The sequence below is a fragment of the Vulpes vulpes genome, chromosome 15 (genome assembly GCF_048418805.1).
Source record: "Vulpes vulpes isolate BD-2025 chromosome 15, VulVul3, whole genome shotgun sequence".
NCBI lineage: Eukaryota > Metazoa > Chordata > Mammalia > Carnivora > Canidae > Vulpes > Vulpes vulpes.
Genome location: NC_132794.1, coordinates 103,345,769 through 103,369,765, shown reverse-complemented (window position 1 = coordinate 103,369,765; position 23,997 = coordinate 103,345,769). Strand labels below are relative to the sequence as shown.

General features: G+C 33.5%; 1 protein-coding gene across 1 annotated transcript in view; it reads right to left on the bottom strand.

The window, feature by feature from the left end:
* Window positions 1-23,997, bottom strand: part of ATRNL1 (attractin like 1) — a 762,129-nt gene that overhangs the window by 635,146 nt on the left and 102,986 nt on the right. Inside the window, exon 10 of the mRNA XM_072740185.1 lies at window positions 10,160-10,314. Within this exon, the coding sequence (XP_072596286.1) occupies window positions 10,160-10,314 (155 nt within the window). The remainder of the gene's footprint in view (window positions 1-10,159; window positions 10,315-23,997) is intronic.

Genomic DNA, 23,997 nt, shown 5'->3' with positions numbered 1-23,997 from the left:
AGGTCTCTTTGGATTCTGAAGGTAGTATATTTCAGTCCTGGGAATACTGCTTCAGCCCACATGTTGAACAACATGAAAGGCTGCCAGCTGTGAGTACATGCCAGGGTAAGGAATAGCTCTGCCACAAGTTCAGTCTACACTTGTAAGCAGCCTTGCAGTTAGGACTGCATGATCCAGTAGAATTATAGCTATTGGTGGTGACACTGTTGGAAAAAGTAATACGTGAAATATACAGAAGTTCCCAGTGAAAAAATCCCAATGCAGACCCCATACACATGTCAGAAGCCATGCCATCTGCAGTAGAAAATTTTATACTCTATTCCTGTTATGTTATTGGGCCCTGGTAGAGATGAAGTCCCTGGATTATCAACTGACCATGTGTTCAGAGTTTTATATCATGAGCTGCATCTATTACCAAGAGTCATAAGAACATAAAATGAAGTGGCACCCAAGATCAAGCATGAGCAAGACCACATAATGCACAAGCAATCTGCATGAATGGGTAGCTCAGACCCCATATTACCTAACACTGTTGCACCAGCACCTACCTATCATCTTTCAGTCATGGTCATGTGAAGAATTCTATATGCCCAGATACCAAGAAGAAAAAAATGCAAGTATTTCAGCTTGATATGTGGACACAAGTCAAAAGTGTATATCACTTAGACAACCTCACTCAGGAGTGACCCTGAAGAATGAAAGAAAAGGAAAAAGCCTCTCAACAGGCAGGTCTTTGGGCAGTGTGTCCATCTACAGTGTGTGCTCTACCCTAAAACAACAATTCATTAGGACAAGAATAGATACATATTCTGAGCATGTATCTCAGTTTGCTTTTTTGCAATTAAGGGTCTTAACCAGTATGACTGCCTTAGAAATTATGGAGCATTTAATCAAGCAGCATGGGATCCTATGTAATCAGAAGACACAGGACAGCAAAGGAAGTACAAGAATGAGCCCATAACCATGGGATCCCCTGGATCCCATAACACACAATGTCATAGACCTTTGGATAGGCACAAATGAAACACTAGGATGCGAGATACATATACCTTAAAATCAAGCAACTTTAAATGGTGCTGTCGCTAATAGGAAGAATATGTAGGTCCAAGAACCAAGGAGTAAAAGCCACTCTTGGTGGCTTCATTTTCAGTGATATAGATGAGTAATTTGTGCTTCATATCCCAGAAATCTCAGTCTTGCAGGATTAGATATCCTATTCCCTAAAGCAGAAATACTCTGGCAGTGAACATAGCAATGTTCCACTGAACTATAAACTATAGTGCCACTCAGGCACTTCAGGTTCCTTCTGTCAAGATACTAGGAAAAAAGGAGTCACCACCTTGGAAGGGATAACTGGCCCTGATCATCAAAGGGAGGTAGAACTGCTGTTACAAAATAAGAGCAGAGGAAGATGTTTGGTACACAAATGACCCGCTAAGTGTCTCTTGGTATCCTCTTGCCAAGGGTGGTGGTAAATGGGCAAGTTCAATACCCAGAGCAGGAGGTATATGATGACTAGGGGTTCAAATACCTAAGGGTAAAGGTCTGGGTCATGCTACCAGGTAAGTAATGGAGATCAGAAGAAGTTCCAACTGAGGGTAAGGAATATTTAGAAAATTAGAAAAATTAATAGAGGGAGAACATGATGAGTATCAGTTGTAGCCCTGAGACTAGCTGCAGAAGCCAAATCAATAATCTAGGTTTCCCCCAGGAAGAATGGGTCACTGGAATCCTAGAGGACCTTTTGACAAATGTATTTGAAGTGGCTTGAGTAGCTCAAAAATGAATTCTGATGCACATGGATATGCACTGCCTAAATACAACTTCAGAAAGGACCTGTTGCCCCTGCTGCTAGGATTGCTATCACTGGAGATCATTGAGCTACCAGCCCTTGTGGAGACTGCTTTAGCCACGTACAAAGAGCTTCCTTACCCAAGTTCCTGCCCTCCTAAGAATCACTCTCATACATTGACTGATCAAGCCTAGCTGTTTCGTGCTAAAAAAGGACAACACTGATGGACATTTCAACTCCAAAATTCCCCTGGGATTGGCTGTAGCTGTTAATATCCATTTGACTTTTCCCTCTGCCCAATCATGCTTCTTCCTCCTCCATTTCACAGCTGTTCATCCCAGTGACCTAATAAGTACCCTGAACTTATCTCAGAATGTGCTTTCCAGAGAAACCAGACTGTGAAAGGAATTTTGCTGCCACACTATAACCTAATCTGTACTGATTGATATAATACAATAAATGTGAGTTTTCCTCTATAGTTTCTTAAAATTGCTGGCAAATTGTTTTCATTCATAAAACTATTTAGGGACAGGGTGCGTAGGTGGCTCAGTTGGTTAAGCATCTGCCTTCGGCTCAGGTCATGATCCCAGGGTCCTGGGATGGAGCCCTGCATTGGGCTCTCTGCTAAGTGGGGAGTCTGCTTCTCCTTCTCCCTCTACCCTTCCCTGCTGTCCTGCTCTCTTGCGCACTCTTTCTCTCTTCCTATCTAATAAATCAATAAAATCTAAAAAAAAAAAAAAAAAAAAAAAACTCTTTAGAAAGAATAGAATTTAACTTGCAAACTTAAGAAAAGTTTTTTGAGGTAAGCAACTTTTGCAGATATAGACACTTTTTGATACTTGCTGATATTTGCCCAATATGCCAGGATTTTTCAACAGAATAAGAAAAAGATAAGAGCAGTTGTTACAAACAGGCTTTCTATTTATCCCTTCCAGCTTCAATAACTACAAAACAGAAGGTTGAGCTAGATAAATTCTGTTGCTGAATTTTTACATTCTTGATCAGGATTCATTATAAAACACAGATTGATTTTCCTACAACATGTATAAGTTATGAAATGCCTTAAAGCTCAATATTAAATATAATTTGTTTACATATAATCTATTCCCACTATTACATTATAAAGTTTGTTATATTGTTAATCTGACTACAATCTATAATTGTATTTCTTGCCAAGAAGACAATGTATTTCCAGAGTACTCAGGTCACTATCACTTAACAAACAGTTCAAGGCTACACAAATGAAAGCAAAACACACATGGCTACTGACATCACGAAAACTGACAAAAAATACCATTCCATGACGACAGAAAAATCACACAGGACTAACGACCAAAGTGAAACATACTCTCTGAAATATAGATTTTTTAAAAACTTGTACTGAAAAGTACTAAATATTAATTTGCCAACTACACACTCAATATACATAAGATCAAAAAAATAAAGTTACCATTCTCTCAAACTCAGATTTCAACAGTCAGAATACTGTGCTGCCAGAACTATGTCCCTATGAAGAGCCACATAATTACATTAAGAATTTATGCTGAAATTTAGAGACTGGCTTAATTTATCAATGATGCATAAAATAGTACAGGTAGAAAATGCATACTCACTGGCTTATTTTTCTCTAAGTATTCATATTTTTCATGAAAGTATGTATCTGTACTACTTCAAAACATATTTTAAAGATCTTTTTAATAATCCACTTGAAATGCCAGTTCTGAAGTCAGTCAGTATTCATATTATGAAAAAGAACACAGATTGTATATATAAGACTTAAAACTAGATTGAATATAAAGAAAAATTTCTATTAATGATTTGTGTATTTTATAACAGAAAACCAAATTTTTGGATGTTGCCAAAATGTTTTTTGATCTGCCCCTTAAGTGATGGTGCTTCATTGGGTTTTTTCCCCCATTAGATCAAACCTTCTCCTAACATTATAAATGGTGCACACTTCCCTTGGTTATCTCACCACAGCTCTACTCAGGATTTTGTCCCTTGGCATTCATTCAACAAGTATTTATTTAGTTTCTTACTCCCTACCAGGAAAAATGTATATCACTATTCAACTCTCAATCTTAACTGAAATGATTTCATAGTTTTAACATACATTGTATTTCCTGTTGGCTTCTGTACATAGTCCTGATGTAAAAATGATATTTAAGGATTCCTTGATAATAAATCATACATCAATTCCTAGAATAACTCCTACTTGGGCATAATTTATTATACTTTTGAAACAATGTTGAGTTCTATTTGCTAATGATTTATTTTAAAGTTTTGATTCCTTATTCACGACTGCTTTCCTCTGCCTTCTTCCCCTGGGGTTTTGTTAAGACATTTGAAAACTTTCTTTCAGTTTTATATTTTATTACAAGAATCTGTATTCAGTAATTTTTGCATTCAAAACAATGTCTCCAAATGCTAATAGATCTGTTAAGAGAAAGAGAGATTTACTGTTCACTATTCTTTTCTTTCTCATTGATTTTCTGTCTTGAGATCAGTATTTTCTGGTTAATTTGTGGGAGAGGAGAGACACAATAAAGTCAAATATACCTTAAAAATCTGATTAACTCTACTAATAAAATTTATTTTCTTGAGTGTCTTGCTACATTAACAAATATTATACATCCATTCCACAATTAAAGACCATTCGAATTTCTTCCTGTTAAAGGAAAAATCATTATCATAGCATAATGGTAGAATCAAAAGAAATTTGAACTTAGTCTTGGCTTCAAATTCTGAATATACCATCTCATGACCTACGTGACTTTGGGTTTAACCATGCTAAATCAGTTTCTTCTCCTATTAATGAATATCATAATATGTACTATACAGGTGTTATTAGAGGTTATGAACATTATTACATCATAAAGAACATGTTAAGTGCCAAGAACCACAGGAACCATTTAACAAATATTAGTTCTCTCTTTTCTCAAAATGAAAGGTCATTTTTTCCTTTACTTATTGGCCTCTTTTTTAAAAAGAAGAAGTTACTATTTCTTCTATATAATAGTATTATAGAAAGAAAAGAATCCTTGAGCAAAAAAACAGAGTCAAGCTAAAAACAGTTCTTGGCTAAATGCAGTGAAAAAAATGTGAGAATAATTTCAAGAGTTTTTCCAACGACAAAGAGAAACAAACAGTTCTTTCAAGTGATCAGGCAAGGGGTGCTGCTTTCACCAAGAAATAACCTAAGAACTCAACTAAGAGCATAGAGAAATATTAACAAAGAAAGGAACTAATAAAATGTCCTCCAGAAAATGAAAATAATTATAAACATGAAGCTCAAGTAGGTTGGAATTCTTATAATTTCACTGGATAGTTCAAAAAATTAAATAATTAGAGACACTTGGTGGTTCAGTGGTTGAGCATCTGCCTTCAGTTCAGGTCCTGATTCGAGAATCCTGGGATCAAGTCTCACATCAGGCTTCCTATAGGGAGCCTGCTTCTCCCTCTCCCTATTTTCTGCCTCTGTGTGTGTGTCTTTCATGAATAAATAAATAAAATCTTTTTTAAAAATTAAATAATTAGATGTTTTAATTTAAAAATGATTTTTAATGAAATTATATACCTTATAAAATTGTATCCATTATACATATACACACACACACACACTCCCCAGGGGTGTACAAAAACATACATGCCATGCTTCATAAACTAGTCAAGTGATTTTAAAGGGTATAGTGAACTACAACTTCACTGTGTTTTAACAGTGTGGTTAACTATACATACTATTACATATTACCAATTAAAATAGTATTACTTCTGCAAATATAAAATTACTTTTAAGTTTTATCCTGAGTTTGTTTTTAAATAATCACCTACCAAGAAATTAACATCTTAAGTAAACTGTCATGCTCAAGAAATTTATTTAAAAAACTCTTAGATTATTAGAGCACTGGCTTGCTCACTTGGTAGACCACACAACTCTTGATCTCAGAGTTCTGAGTTCAAGCTCCACAATGGATGTAGAGCTCACTTAAAAAATAATAAAATAGGGGTGCCTAGGTGGCTCAGTCGGTTAAGAGTCCGACTCGATTTTGGCTCAGGTCATGATCTCAGGGTCCTGGGGTAAAGCCTCATGTGGGGCACTGCGCTTAGCCAGAAGTCTGCATGATATTCTCTCCCTCTACCCTTCCCTCTGCTTGACTCTCTCAAATAAATAAATCTTGAAAAAATACAATAAATTTTTTAAACTCATTATTTTGATCTGATTTGAAATTTCAGCTTTAGTTTCAATATATCTGCTTTCTGCAAGATGTATTTCTAATATAAATCCTACTCCTTACTCTATTCTGAAGTAATCAGGAAATCATATTTTCTTGTTTCTATTATCTTCTTGAAGAAAAAAATATGATCATTCTATCTCTGAGTTATTCTTCATCTTGTTCAGAATTCTATACATCCTCTTTTTTAAATTTTTATTTAAATTCAATTTATTAACATATAACATACTATTGGTTTCAGAGGTAGAGGTCAGTGAATCTTATATAATACCCAGTGCTCATTACATCACATGAACACTTTACTATTCATCACAGAGTTAACCCCATCCCCTTACCTGCCACCCCTCCAGTGACCCTGTTTGTTTCCTGAGTCTCTTCCTTTGGTTTGTCTCCCTCTCTGATTTTGTCTTGTTTTATTTTTTCCTCTCTTCCTTTATGATCCTCTGTTTTGTTCTGTCTTAACCACATTGCTCAGAATTCTACACATCCTCTTAACCGCTAGGTAAATTTTCTTATTAAAGAGTAACAACTACCATTTATAATTAAAAGCATCATAATTCTATGTTAGGCCCACCAAAAATTCTTGTAATCCCTCTTCATTTGATGATTCTGAAATACAGTCTGAAAATTCAGTTTGATCCCAAGGTATGTTGCAATTCATGACAATCTCTCACTTGTAAATGTAGAAATCCTCAATCACCTAGTGACACTTTAGAGATGTGAAAAACAAACTAACAAACCATCTGATACCTTTTTTCCTTCAAACCCTAGAAAAAATGACTTTTATGACAATGTGTACTGTGCACAGCCAAATAGCTTGAAAGTATAAATGTCTAACAACACGAGATCAACATGCATGTTTTTCCATTACATCTTTAACAGAAAGATGTAATTACATCTTTACCACAAAGATCATTTTAATCTTGAATGAAGTGTCATGGTAGCTTTCTGAAAGCAATAAAAATACCACTAGCAATAAGAAAAAAAAATAAGTTATCTGATTTCAAGCTAGATTTACAGACAAGAACATTAAGTAATATATCATTCTTTATGTTATGGTTGACTGAGTCTCATTCACTAGCCCTGAGTCTATTACCAATTGCACTTGGAGTTACTTTTTTAAAATACAGGTGGCCCAGTGCTAATCTAAGAAAATCAGATTATACAGATCTAAGTTTTTTCCCTACAATCTTCAAGGTGGATGCCAAGGTACAGTCATGTTAAAAAATCACAGGTATGTGCCTTCCACATCTATCATCTATAATATAACAATGAGAACTGTGAAAACAAGGTTATATACTCAAAGATTAACAATATTCACTATGTAAAATTTACTATGGCATTAAGATTGAAACTGTACTTTTTAGAGCAATGAAAAATTAGTATTGGCGCAAATATTCTTAGTTATTTAAACATTGTAAAACACAAAGCAACCAGCTAACTCCTCAGGTGCACTCCAGTTAAATATGCCATAAAAGTCCAAGGGTAGTATACTAAAGACAAAGACAAAAATTAGCAAGATGACCTCTTTTTCAAAACACATCTATTTTTACGTTGGTTCATTATGCAATGGTTGTATTTTATTCCCAAAAAATATACTCCATAAAGAAAACAATTATTTTGGAAGACATTTCTGAAATATAAAAAAATACTTTTCCCAGGAAAATATTCCAACATTTGATACCACAAACCCAAGAAAATAAAAACAAATCTGGGGGGAGAACTTTATTGGGAACTGCACAAAAATAATCAAATGAGATAAAACAGAACACTTTTATCCTATGTTAAATTGCATGGTTGCTTTACATTTTTGTTAATATTGTTAACGTTATGTTGAAATGTAAAACTGTTTGAAATGTTATTCTTTCTCCCATTGAACAATTTATTAAAAAAATAAAACTGATATTTGCTTCTATCTTTCCATAGCATTAAGGAATATTAATAAACATAAGTATCTGAAAATGTATTGCCAAAATTAAGAACATAAAAAAAAATTAAGAACATACAATGGACCCAAACAAACAGCAGCATGTGGTACTCAAGCAAAAAGGCTATCACAAGTTTTAGGAGTTACAAAAGCTAGATGTATCACTTACTGCCTATATGGTTTTGGGCTTACTATTCTGGAAATGAGTTTATTAACACGTTGTTACAAAATTATAAGAAAAGTTAAGATACTATATATAAAGCCTTTAGCATACTATCTAATTTTTGGAAACACTCAGCAAAGAGTAATTAGAATAATGGTAATCTGATCTCTTTCTCTCAAACTAATACCTCTAATATCTTTCAGCTACATGAGCTTTTTTGATAAACTCCAAAACATAATAATCCTGAACAATATGGAAAGAATAAAAATAATTTCCCAATATGTCAGCTACAAAATAGCTCAACATTAATTTCTCCATTAAAGTACAGATAATAGGTGAAACTCCTTGAAGAATCTTCTGAAAAAGTTCAAAACCTCACTTAGGTTTTTAACAATAAAAACAAATTCTACACTTTTCTATTTTTATTCAGAAGTGAAAAACAAGACAAAACAAAATAAAATCCCTTCATCTACTTCCAGAGAAATAACCTTACTGTCTCATCATCACAGTCAAATGACAGATGTTGACAGCCCCAGCCTGGCAATGACAGATCATAAAATGGAGCCTAGATTCAGTACATCATTTAATCCATTTTTCATGATCTTAGCACTAATTTATAAGCCTTCCAAAAGCCGAAAGAATCCAATTTTGAAAATGAGTTATCACTTCAAATTATTAGTCCAAAAAGGTAAAGACTTATTTAGTATCTAAAATTTCTAAAGGCAGTGGATTCTTTTATAATGATTAACCACAGACAGATACTGTTTAGAGTCAAAAAATATGCTTAATTCTTTTTTAGTATGCTTAATTTTATTACTAGGAATTTCCTTCCAAATGTACAGCAGTATAAAAATCAAAGTTCTTATTAATAGGCATAATTTTCTTTATATGTCACCACTTGAAATAATTCTTCAAAGTAGACTATGTGCCTTTTTGATGTTTAAGAGCCAAAGCATACCTCTCAAATCTATTAAATGTATTACTCTTTGATTTCTTTTATTTTTATTTATCAGAAATTTTCTTAATAGCTTAAAATTGGCATATTACTTTGCACCATCAATTAAAAGTTCTCTGAACTACTGCTAAATATATTTTAGAAAAAAATATATATTTATATTTTAGAGATCGAGTAGGCTTGATCTATAAAACGATATGAAGAGAAGAAATATTTTCACTACAGTGGTCCACTGGGAAGCTAAATTTAGTATTTCAAAAAATACAATCATATAATATTTAAAAATTGATAGAAATATAGATAGCATAATTGAAATTAAGCAAACTGTATAAATGTACTGTATTTCTGATTCTCTGGAAAATATTCTTATTCAGTTACGTCCATTCTTAGATATATTCTGGGTTCGATTTTGTCTCCAAATCTTACTTCTTTAGCGCTACTGTCTTTATTCTCCTTTCTTTACTTCTATCATCTTCCTACACCAAGTAACTGTATCTGTATGTTTAATTTAAATGCAAATTTGGGGCAGCCCTGGTGGCTCAGTGGTTTAGTGCCGCCTTCCGCCCAGCGCGTGATCCTGGAGACCCTGGATCCAGTCCCACATCGGGCTCCCTGCATGGAGCCTGCTTCTCCCTCTTCCTGTGTCTCTGCCTCTCTCTCTCTCTCTCTCTCTCTCTGTTTCTCATGAATAAATAAAATCTTCAATAAATAATAAATAAATACATCTTTGCCCATACCCACTAACACTAAAATGGTTGCATTCCTACTATTTATAATTTACATAATTTGACAGTGCTCCATATCTACATGTTATCAAAACCAATATGGCAACAGTCAATACAACAGACTGATAAAGTACTCACGTAGGGATACAATATACAACAGCCTTCAAAAAGGAGTTCAAACCTAGAATGTCTGTTCTCTTGACCCTATGCTACTACTGTGCTGAAATTAGAATTCCATTCATAATCTGTCACTGAATTTATCTCTAAAATGACATATACACATGCTGTTGATTAATGTATTTGAGAATCTCTAAATGACAAAATTCTGATATTTCCTACTTTGTACAATCCTAACAGATACATACCTATGTCATATGCCAGGAAATCGGCAGAAAAACATTTTGCACCGTTACTCAAGGAAGTGTCATTATGGGTATTTCCTCCAAAAATAAGCATAGCTCCATTGATAAGAACAGCTGAATGAAGGTATCTGGCAAACCCACTTTCTTTCAAAATAGTCCTACAGGATAAAATTTAAAAATGTATTACAAAGGATAAAAAGACCTCCCTGATTTTATATATATATATATATATGTATATAAAGGGTCTAACTCGCATATAGAATTTTCCTTTGAATTGTGAAAATAACATGCTTTATTTTTTTAACAACTCATAAATGGCCTCTAAGTTTCAATATTTGTAAAATATTTTGAGATTCACAGTATCTTAAAATGCTTTGAGAAATACAATATTAAACATGATTGTTCATGATTTTATAATAATTTATATTTTGAACTTTTATTTCATCTATAAAATAGGAAACAAGTGTCCTTAAAACTAGAGGATGAGGTACCACCAGCTTTAAATACCAAAGCAAATAAAAAGTTATTGAATATAATAAATTTACTGAACTGTATTCAGTTCAGCAAAACTAATAACTCATATGGATCCCATATTACACTTTTTGTTTTTATTTAAATATAACATACACAAAAGTACACATAAGTCTAAAATTCAATGGATTTTTCACAAGATGAATATAACTAAGTAAACAGTATGGAGATTTTTTTTAAAAAAAGAACACCACTGTTCTGATTCTTTTGTGGTTCCTTATCAACTTTAGGATTGTTTGTTCTATTTGTATTGCTGTCATTGTACTTTATAAAATAGAATTATATAGCTTGTATTAATTTGCATGTACATTCTTTTGCTTAAGATTATTTTTGATAGATCCATATTGCATAAAATCACAATGCATTTTTGAGAAACATTAAATTAATATAAATGTTCTTTTAATTAAAATTTAACTGAGAGAAAGTACTATAAATATATGCTCATAATTGTATTTTACCTTAATGTACTGACATATAATAAACTACATGACAATATGCATCAATATTTCGTAAGTATTCTAAATAAAGCACTGTTACTAAAAAAGAATCAGAATGTAAATCCAGTAAACACAGGAAAGTAAGGTATATATAATATATATCTCAAAACTCTATAGCAATTAATGCTTAAAGAATGTGGAGCTGACTTCCAGAATGGCAATATAGGGAATTCCAAAAACTATCTATAAGGAGAGAACTATAATTGGTAAAAATTATCCAAAAAAAGACATTTATGTTCTCAGAAAATTAGTAAGAGCAACAACAAATAAATATTTACTCAAGAATATCTACTAAATTTCAGTAACAACAGAATCGTCCATGATATCTGACCCATTATCTACTCCAATCCTTCCCCATATCAGTATCCCCCGTCACCACAAAAACACACAACCAGTTTGGTAAGACAGAAGTTCAACCCCAAGTGGGTAAAACTAAGAACAGAGAGCTCCTTCATTCCTCAGCTCCTAGTCCAGACCACTGATATCTAACCAGGAATGGCAGACAGCCAACTTTTCTCACGGCCCCCAGCTCTGAGTGACAGAAGCTCTATTCAAGGAGAAAGCATGAGAGGTCTAAATGTTCATCCTCTACCTAGCCCTCACTTATAGGGTGCAAGCTATACACCAGGTCTTACAGGCTAAGAGGGCCAACAAATTTTCACCCACATCAGTCATAGGAAAGGAGTTCCATGCAAGCTGGGAAGAGCAAAGGCCACCATCCCCATCTATTACCCTGCACACTCCAAGAGGAACTACTAACCCCACTTAGAATCCCAAGGTACTAGCACAGACTCTCATCCTATCCCACACCAGGGAGAAGCAAGCTAAGAAAAAAGGAAGTGCCATAGATCTTCCAAGGGAACTGAGTTTATTTGTAACAGAAAGTAGGAAACTTTAAGCCTTAAGGGCACTCTCAAAAATAATGGAGATTTCTATGCCATATTATTATGGCATAATAGAATAGTATGCCAATAATGGATAGTTGGCAACTCCATGAGAACATTCAGCTAAAACATAGAAATTTGCCAGAGAAAAGCAGGGGGAAAGACAGCTAATAAAAGCCCTATGAGGGTCAGAATCTCTAAGATTGGCCAAAGACTGCCCCTGAAAAAGGGTTGAGATTAAATTCAAGTATAATAAGGAGCAATTTATGACCCAGATCATGGTTGAGAATAATACAGCAGTCAGTCAGCAGTTAGTTGTTGCCAGCAGATGGTTGTAATAGAGTCAGACAGTTTACCAGGGAGGTCAGAGGAAAAATTCAGAAAGCCCTGCTAACACTACTGTCATCCAGGGGTGATTCAGTGCATCTCCAGGCTGCTTCCTTTGAGGAGCAACATCAGAGGATCCACTGGAGGAAGAAAAAGACTTCACTAAAACAGTTCAGCGAAGTCACTAAATAAATAATATTATAAAAGTTCCAGAAAAGGAGGAAAAAGCAGGATCCAGAGTTGCTACAATATGTTATCTAAATTGTCCAGTGCAGGCAACAAAATGCATGCAAATTATGGCATGCCATGAACTAGGATAGAGTAACCTATAGACAGAGGGAAAAGCAGGCAACAGAATTGCCTTTGAGAGACCACAGATGTCAGATGAAGCAAAAAAGACTTCAAAGCCACTATTATAAATATGTTCAGCCTTAAAAAACACAGGTTTAAAAAAGTAAAGGAAAATAGGACAGTTTTATCAAATATACAATAAAAGATACAGAAGTCACCAAAAAAAGAAAATCCAGAGTTCAAAAGTATAATAATAAAAAAATTTTAAATTTACAAAGGAAGCCCAATGGTAAATTTCAGCAAGCAGAAGGAAAAAAATAAAAGTAGAAGATAAAAAAAATAGAGATTCTGCTATCTGAAGATTAAGAAAAGAAAATGAACAAAGCATATAAGAAATGTGGAACTATTAACAACTACATACATTTACTAAGAATATTAATGCAGAGGAGAAAGAAGTAAAAAGTTTTCCAAATATGTCTGATAACTTCCTAAATTTGATGAAAAATATTAATATACACATCCAAATAGCTCAACGAACTCCAAATAGGTAAAAATACAGGAAGAACCACACTCAGACATAAAATAGTAAAAATGCTGAAGACTATGGAGAAGGAGAAAATCTCAAAAGCAGCAAGAAGAAGATGATTTTTTTTTTGCTTGTATACAAGAGAACCCCAATAGGACAAACAGCAGACTTCACATTAGAAACCATAAAGGCCATAAAGGCCAAAGTGCAGTGGAATGACATATGCAAAGTGCTGAATGAAAAAAAAATGACAAAATACTGAGACGGAGGTCTCAGAGACTGAGATATGAAGTGGAAGAAGAGTTTTCTGATCTCATCCTCCCACAAAAACAGATTTTATCAACTATGAAGAGATAGGAGTAACTGTGTGGGAGCCCAGAAGTCTCAGGATCACTTGAAGCAAAAATTCTAATAGGACGACTAAGGACGGTAAGAAGAACAATATCATATTACCACATCACCTCTTCCCCAAGGCAACACAGCTTATTCCCAAGAGAAACCCCTTCAACCTACAATTACTCCCAAGGGAGAAGTGGGAGCATAATACGCATCGGGCTTCCACAGCCAAGTAGGATTATGCCCAAGAAGACCACTTCTTTCTTACCCCATCCAGAATGATGAAAAGACTGGAAGAGGAAGAAAAAGGGTGCTCACAGCAAATGAGGCACAGAACCCAACAAACAATTCCACCAACCACCTCGTGAACTCCACCAAGAGGCCTACCTATGAACTTCATAGGATACACCACTTGCAGACTTACCCCAAATAGCACAAATATGCCCCAAGCAATCCATAAATCCCTCTCCCCCATGTAGCACACTTGAGCTTCTGCAGATGGTTCATGAGCACACACAGATAGCTGGGTCAACTTTGTTGCACTGTAGAAAAAGCATAACCCTGAACACTTCAGGCACTGCCCAAGGGAAAAAAATGGGAGGCCCTCAGCACTGGACCTGGCTTTGCAGAATGGAGAAAATATAATATCCAAATTATATAAAAACTCATATATCTCAATAAAAAAGAATAATCCAATTAAACAATGGACAGAGGATATAAATAGATATTTTTACAAAGACATACAGATTGCCATCAGATAATGAAAAAATACTCAACACCCGTAATCATCAAGGAAATACAAATAAAACCAAAATGAGATGTCACTTCATACCGGTTAGAATAGCTATAATGGAAAAGACAAGAAATAACAAGTGTTGCTAAGGAAGTGGAGTAAAACGAACCTTTTTTACACTGCTGGTGGGAAAGTAAATTGATATAATCAATTACAGTTTAGAGCCTCCAAAAAAAATTAAAAATAGAACTACTAAGAGCTATCATACTATTAAGCAATCTCACTTCTTGGGTATATGTCCAAGAATGAAATCATTATCTCAAAAATATATCTTCATTCTCATGTTCACGGAAGCATTATTCATAGTAGCCAAGATGGAAACAAACCTGTGTCCATCAATAGATGAATGAATAAAAAAATGCAATATAAATATAAATATATATAGTATTATTCAGCTTTTTAAAAGGAAGAAATTCTGCCATTGACAACAAAATAGATGAATCTGGAGAAAATTATCCTAAGTGAAATAAGCCAGACACAGAGAGATAAATACTGTATGATTTGACTTTTATGTGAAATCTAAAAAAGTCAAACTCAAAAGAGAAGAGAGCAAAATGGTGTTTGCGAGAGCTGAGAATGGGGGAAATGGAGAGATGTAAGTCAAAGCATACAAAGTTTCAGTTGTGCAAGATAAATAAGCTCTGGAGATCTACTGTACAGCACGATTACTACAGTCAATAAGACTGTATTGTATACTTTAAATTTATTGGCTAAGCAGTGCATCATAAGCAATCTCACTATACAAACCAAAAAAAAATGGGAACTATATAAAATGATGACGATGGTGATTATTTTCCAATGTGTATGTGTATCAAAACATCACATGTATACCTTAAATATACACAATTTTCATCTGTCAATTTTACCTCAAGAAATCTAAAAAAAATTGTCAACCAAGAATCTCATATTTATAAATCTCTCAAAAATAAACCAAATAAAGACAATTAGCAGATGAATAAAAATTAAAATTTGTTGGTAGAAGATCTGCTTTACAATATATTAAAGGAAGTTCTTCGATCTTAGATCAGTTATTTCAATCCAGAGTGCTAGAAAAGACAATTATGTAATTATAAAAGTATAAATGCATATTTCTTCTTCTTTCTTTTCCTAATACATTTGAAAAACAATTATTATAAAACAACACATATATAATTGTATTGTTGGAACTATAACATAGAAATGTAATATATTGAACAATAACAGCACAAAGTAACAGACTGAAAAAGTTGATACCAAATAGTAATGCAAATCAACAGGAACAAATGAAAAATAAGTACACAAAAATATTCAATAACAAGTTTATATAAGAAATATATATTTGTTCTTCTTTCCTCTGTTCTTTGAAAGAAAAAGTCATATAAAGTTAGTATAATAACAATATATTATTGATTTTGGAACAAATATAGATATTCTATATATAACTGTAATACCACAAAAAAGATTTTAAAAAGGGGAAGAGAGTTCTGTAAGAGGAACATTTTTATATTTTACTGGAGTTAAGTGGGTGAGTCTGATGTATATTCTGATAAGGTATATATGATAAGCCCTAACATCAACACTAAAGAAGTAACTAAGATGATTATATTTTTTAAAAAACTATTAAAGAATTAAAATGTTACACTAGAAAATATTTAATTAATGCAAACAGAGCTATAAAAAAGAGTAACAAAAAGTATTATCTAGAGTAACAAATGAGATATTTAAAAAATAAAATGGCAGACAAATTCAACTACATCAAAAATAACATTAAATTAAAGCTATTAAATATACAAATAAAAGGCAGAGGCTGTGAGACAGGATTAAAAAAAAAAAAAAGGTACCAACTAGATGCTCTCTCCAGGAGACATAATTTAGATTTGAAAGGTACAAATTTAAAAAAAAAAAGATTAAAGAAAAATGATTTTTTTTTAAAGATTTTATTTATTTACTCATGAGAGACACAGAGAGAGGCAGAGACACAGGCAGAGGGGGAAGCAGGCTCTGTGCAAGGAGCCGGACGTGGGACTCAATCCCGGGTCTCCAGGATCACAAACCTGGCCGACGATGGCACTAAACCACTAAGCCACTGGGGCTGCCCAAGAAAATGGATTTTTAAAAGATACTATATAGATAATAAACATTAGAAAGCTGGAGGAGCTATAATAACATCAAACAAAACAGACATTAAAACAAAAATGTTCGTAGACTTCAACAGTGATATTTCTTAAAAGGATAAAACTGATAAAAGGATCAGTCCATCAGGAAGATATGGCAATTATAAACATACATGACTTTACAACAGAACCTCCCAAAAATGAGGCAAAAATGGACAGAGTACAAGAGAGAAATAGAGAAATCAATAATAGTAGCAAATTTCACTAATCATTTTCAAAAATGGATTGAACTATATGATAAACAAGGAAATACAACACCTGAATAATACCACAAACCAACTAGACCCTACAGATATATGGAGAACCTGGTAGCCAACATTACCAATATACAAAATCTTTGTAAGTGTATATGTAACATTCTCTAGGAATGACCAAATGCTAGGGCATAAAATAAGACTAAATAAATTTAGGCATACAACGCATGCTCTATGACCACAATGGAGTGATATTAGAAATAAGTAATAGAAATCATTTGGGATACAATAGCCAAATTATGGAAGCAGCTCAAGTGTCCATCGATAGATGGATAAAGATGTTATGTATATATACACAATGGAATATTATTCAGCCAAAAAAATAATGAAATCTTGCCATTTGCAATGACTTTGATGGAGCTACAGAATACAATGCTAAGTGAAATAAGTGAGTCAGAGAAAAACAAATACCATATGATTTCATTCATATGTGGAATTTAAGAAACAAAACAAAGGAACAAAAAGGGAGAGAGAAAGAGACAGACAAAGAAACAGACTCTTAAATATAGAGAACAAATTGTTGGTTATCAGAGGGGAAGGTGTGAGGGGATGTTTAATCGATTAAATACATGATGGGGGATGTCAGGGTGGGTCAGTGGTTGAGCTTCTGCCTTTGGCACCGGGCGTGATCCCGTGATCCTGGGATCAAGTCCCGCTTCAGGCTCTGCCTATGTCTCTGCCTCTCTCTCTGCATCACTCATGAATAAATAAATAAAATCTTTAAAAAAATGGATGATAGGGATTAAGCAGTTCATTTGTCATGATGAGCACAAGGTGCTTGTGGAATTGTTGAATACTATACTGTACACCTGAAGCTCATATAACACTGTGGTAACTATACTGGAATTAAAATAATTAAAACAAAAAGAAAGTTATTTGGGAAAATCACATATATGTGGAAATGAAACAAAAACTTCAAAATAATAAATGGGTCAAAGAAAAAATCCCAAGCATTTTAGAAAATACTTTGAGATGAATAAAAATGCAGACAAGACAAACATGGAATACACCAAAAGTAGTATTTTAGAGAGATATCTTATTTGTAGACACATATATTTAAAGAAAAAAATAAAATTCCATAACTTAAAAACCTCCACTGTAAGAGACTGGACAAAAGGGCAAACCAAGCCTATAGCAAAAAGATTCTGAAAATTAAAACAGAAAATACTATAAAATAGACTGAAAAACACAATAAAGAAAATGAATGAAGCTGGAAGTTATTTCTTTTAAAAGACAAAAAAAAAAGAAAATCCTGACAAACCCTTAGGTATACTGTGCAAGAATAAAAAGAAAGAGAAAACTCAAACTACTAAAATCAAGAATGAGAGGTGCCTGGATGGCTCAGTCAGTTAAGCATCTGCCTTCAGCTCAGGTCATGCTCCCAGGGTCCTGGGATCAAGCCCTCCTCAGGCTCTCTGCTCAATGGGGTGCCTGCTTCTCCCTCTCCCTCTGCCCACCCCCTGCCCCAGCTCATAGTTGCCCTCTCTTGCTTTCTCTATCTCAAATACATAAATAAAATCTTTTTTAAAAAAGAAAAAATAATAAAATCAAGAATGAAAAAGGCAAATGACTACCAATCTGACAGAAATGTCAGACTATAATGCAATACTAAACAACTATATACAAACAATATGAAATAAACAAAGTCCCAGAAAGATATAAACTACCAAAATTGAGAAAAGGAGAAATATAAAACTGAATAGACCTACAACAAACATTGAATTAGGAATTTTTAAACTTTCCTCCAAAATAAAAAGTAAAAAATATTTAAAAAGGAAGGCCAGATGGCTTCACTGGTGAATTCTACCAAATATTTAAATAAGAGTTAAGGGTCTCCACAAACTTTTCAAAAATATAAAATAGGATTACACTATTCACATCATTCTATGAGAAACTATGAGTCTGATACCTAAACCAACAATATCACAAGAAAATTACAGACTAATGTTCTTTTAGAAGAGAGACACAAAAATCCTCCACAAAATAGTAGCAACCCAAAACCAGTAAGATATATTCCACCATGACTGAGTGGAATTTATCCCAAGAATGCATAATTGGCTTCACATCTAAAAATCAATGTAACACACCATGTTAATAGATTTTTTTAAATGACAATCTCAACAGAGGAGAAATTTTGACAAAATCCAACACCCCTTCTTGCTAACAACACTCAACAAAACAGGAAACTTCCTGTGAAAGGAACTTCCACAACCTGATAAAGGCTGAATGGCACTCCACCCCAAAAGATAAATCCATGTTTTATTCCTAGAACCTGTGAATGTTACCTTATTTGGAGAAAGTATCTTGCAAATGTAATTAAATTAAGGATCTTGAGATGAGATCTTTCTGGATTATGCCTCTAACTTTAATCCAATGACAAATAGGTCTTCTAAATTTAAAAAACCCAACTTTAATCCAATGACAAATAGGTCTTCTAAATATAAAAAACCCACCAAAAAAGAGGAGCGGGTAATATAACTTGGAAGCAGACAATGGAACAATTCATCCACAACTCCAGGAATACTGGTTGCCACCAAAAGCTGAAAGAGGAAAGGAAAGTAATTTCCCAAGCACCTCTGGAGGTGGCACGATCCTGTTCACAATTTGGTATTAGATTTCTGGCCTTCAGATCTGTGACAGAATACATTTCCATTGTTTTAAGCTACATAGTGTGCAGTAACTTGTTACAGCAGCCATAGAAATCTAATATCAAAGACATTAAAAAAAAAAAAAAGCAGCTGACATACTTAATGGTGAAAGACTAAATGTTTCTCCGTAAGATCAGAAACAAAACAAAGATGTCTGTTCTTGCCAATTCTGTTCAACATTGTACTACAGGTTATTGAATGGGAAAAAGGCAAGAAAATGAAATAAAAGGCATCCAGACTAGAAAGGAAGAAGCAAAACTATTTGCAGATGACATGAACTTGTATATAGAAATATTAATAAATCCACAAAAAATTATTAGAAATAATAAGTGATAATAAGTGAGTTTAGTAAGTCAATAGGGTAAAAGAACAATATATAGAAATCAGGTGAATTTCTATACACTACCAATGCAAAATCCTAAGATAAAAATAATTTAAAAATCAATTTACCACAGTATCAAAAAGAATAAAATATTTAGGAATAAATTTAGCAAAGTAACTATAAAACTTATGCTGTGAAAACTAAAAAATATTAAGGAAAGAAATTAAAGATGATCTGAATCAATGGAAGTATAGCTCATTTTCATGGATTGGGAAACAAAACACTGTTAACATGACCATACTCTACAATACAATCTACAACAGATTCTTAGATATGACACCAAAAGCATAAGTGACAAAATAAATAACAAATTGGACGTCATTTAAATTTAAAAATTTTGAGGTTCAAAGGACACTGTAAACTAAGTGAAAAATAACACATTGTGAGAGAAACATCTGCAACTCATATAATTGATAAAGGACTTACACTCAAAATATATAAAGACTTCATAACTCAATAATAAACAGATAAATTCAAATAAAATAATAGGCAAAGGATCCTAATAGGCATTTCTCCAAGGGAGCTATATAAATGGCCAATAAGCATATGAAAAGATGCTCAATATAATCAGCCATTATAACAATGCAAATCAAAACTATAATGAGATACCACTTCATACCCACTAGGGGGGCTATAATCAAAATGTTGGACAGAAACAAGTGTTGACAAGGATATGGGGAACTTAGAATCCTCATACACTGCTGGTGGAAATGTAAAATGGTGCTGCAGCCACTATGGAAAACAGTCTGGGAGTTCCTCAAAAATTAAATTGTAGAGTAACTACAGAGCTGGCAAATCCACTCCTAGATATACACCCAAGATCAATGAAACCAAGCCTCTACACAAAAACATCTATACAAATGTTCATAGAAGTATTAACAATAGCTAAAAAGTGGGAACAACTCCAATTTCAATCAACTGACAAATGGATAAATAAAATGTGGTATATCCATACAATGGAATATATTTTGACAAAAAAATAAATTAAGTGCTGATACATGCTACAATATGAAATCATGCTCTCACTAATGCTTAAAGAAGTCTATTACTAAGAAAATAAAACACATACTGTATCATCCATTTATAAGTCCTGAAGAAAAATCTTTAGAGACAGAAAGTAGAATAATGCTTACCAAGAGCTGTGGGTTTGAAGGGAAATAAGGATTAACTACTAATAAGTATAGGGTTTCCTTTTGCACGGATAAAATGGTTCTAATTTGGGGCAATGATTGGACAACACAGTAAAACTAAAAACCATTTAACGGTATATTTTAAATGGGTGGATTTTATGGTATATGTATTATATCTCAATATGCCTGTAAAAGAAAGAATACCAGGCTTTCATAATAAACGACAAGAGTCATCTAGAAATTTGACTCCCATTCTCTCCTAAGCCTTTCTGGTTACAAAGAAAGCTATAGATTCAAAATTATATCACTATCATGCTCACTTCAGCAACACATATACAAAATTTTACCATTGACAAATATAGAGCACTTTCAAGTTAACTGTTTTTTAAAAATATGGCACATTTCCCTTCTAAAATCTAGGGCAGCCCAGGTGACTCAGTGGTTTAGCGCCACCGCCAGCCCCAGACCTGATCCTGGAGACCCGGGATCAAGTCCCATGTCAGGCTCCCTGCATGGAGCCTGCTTCTCCCTCTGCCTGTGTCTCTGCATCTCTCTCTCTCTCTCTCTCTCTCTTTCTCTCTCTCTCTCACACACACACACACAAATAAATAAAATCTTTTAAAAAATAAAAAATAAAATATAGTAGTCTATGATATCTTTTTACAAAATAAACACTATCTAGTAAATAGTAAAGGAAATACATGGATCAAGGAAAAAACATTCAGTTACTAGAGAGAAACTTAAGCTGAAAACAGTTTTTAAATCTTTTTTTTTAAGGTTTTATTTATTTATTCATGATAGTCACACAGAGAGAGAGAGAGGCAGAGACACAGGCAGAGGGAGAAACAGGCTCCATGCGGGGAGCCCAACGCGGGATTCGATCCCGGGTCTCCAGGATCGCGCCCTGGGCCAAAGGCAGGCGCCAAACCGCTGTGCCACTCAAGGATCCCTGAAAACAGTTTTTATCTAATGATTAAGCAGACAGTATTTATCCAGGTATGCAAGGCTGATTAAACATTTGAAGGTCAAGTGATGTAATATATCACATCAATAGGAGAAAGAAGAAGAATCTTAGCATCATATCAACAGATACAGAAAAAATCATTTGACAAAATCCGGCATCTATTCATAATAAAAACTCTCAGCAAACTAGGAATAGAGGGGAACTTCCTCAGTTTAATAAAAGAATTTACAGAAAACAAAAATCATACTTAACAGTGAGAAACTAGATTTTTTCCTTTTAAGAAGAGGAACAACGTAAAATATACTCTGTAACCACCTCTATTCAACACTGTACTGGAAGTCTTAACCAATGCAATAAGACAAGAAAAGTACACAAAATGGAAAGGAATAAATAAAACTATATTTGCTCACAGATGACATAATTTTCTACAGGGAAAATTCTGAAGAATCAAGCAGAAAATTCCAGGAACTAAGCGATTATAGCAAGGTTAAGGAATATAAGGTTAATAAACTAATATCAATTGCTTTCTTATATACCACCAATGAACAATGAATACTTGAAATTAAAGACACCATTTATATTAGCACCAAAAAAAGAAAATTAAATGGGCATAAATCTAACAAAATATGTGTAAGATCTATATGAAAAAAATTACAAAACTCCAATGAAATAAATCAAAGATATTTTTTGATCCAGGTTTCTCATTGTCAGAAGGGATATACAAATATCCCTTCTGAGAGAGGAAGGCTAGAATAAACCCTGTGACATTGTACTACATCATTATGCAGCTTAGACAAGGTTTAGGCAGACAGATACATAGAGAAAGAGATATATATATTTCTATAAATAGATATAGATATGTATGTCTGCACATTTTCTGGCTCTATCTTCTGAAATGATCTGTAAACACACCAAAAATCAATAAACACCACCGCAAAAAAAAAAAAAAAAAAAAAAAACAGTAAACAAACCTAGTGCCCTAATCTTGGTTTTTTAAATGTTATTCTCTACTAAAATGAATGTGGGTTCTTTGGGGAAATTACTTATTCCAGCAGGGAAAGAATAAGATGTAAAATGAATTTTTTTTGTATGTGTGCCAGAAAGTGGAGGATTGCACAAAAAACAACAGGGACATGTGTAAAGAACACAGTAGCCTGGCTGGAAGGAGCTCAAGGGGCCAAATGTGGGACACATTAAACAATAAAATAAAGAATAATATTAATTCATTATAAAACACTGAATAAAATAAAATCTATCAAGTCATACTGATTTAAGTGAAGAAAAATTCAGGGCACATTAGAAGGAATAATAAAACTAGATATCACCATTCAGTAGCCATCATGGTAATAATTTTCTCACAAGAATGATCAGTGGATGCTAAAACTATTAGGTAAAGTTTAATAAGAAACAAAATACAAAAAAAAGAAAAAAGAAACAAAATACATAGTCTAAAAGTATCTCTAACCAGGTGTTTATTAATTTAAAAAGGAAAAACTGTCTTCACAGTTGAGAAAACTGGAACCATTTTAACCACCACTTTACCGATATATAAAGTTAACCTCTACAAGAATGTTCATAGCTAAAAAAAGAATGTTCATAGCAGCCTCGTTCATGATATACTAAAGTGAAAATGACTGAAATGTCCATCAACTCATGAGTGAATAAACAATATGTAATATATTCATATAGTGAAATATTATTTGGCTATAAAAAATGAAATATTAAAATAACACCACAGGCAAATCTAGAGTCAGAAAGTAGATTAGTGGTTTCCAGGAGATGGAGGAAGAGTGTTTAGGAAGGTATGTGATTTCTTTTGGGATGATGGAAATATTGTGAAAATAATAAAGATGGTTGCAAAACATTATCAATATACTAAAAACCACTAAATTGTACATTTAAAAAACAGTTAAAGTAGAGAATTGTTATATGAATTTTATGTCAATAAAAATTGTTTTAAAAAAATCACAGAAGGATACAACATTTTAGTATTCTACCAAAAATTAAAAACCTGAATCTGGGATGCCTGGGTGGCTCAGTGGTTTAGCACCTGCCTTCGGCCCACAACATGATACTGGAGCCCCAGGATCAAGTCCCACATCAGGCTCCCTGCGTGGAGCCTGCT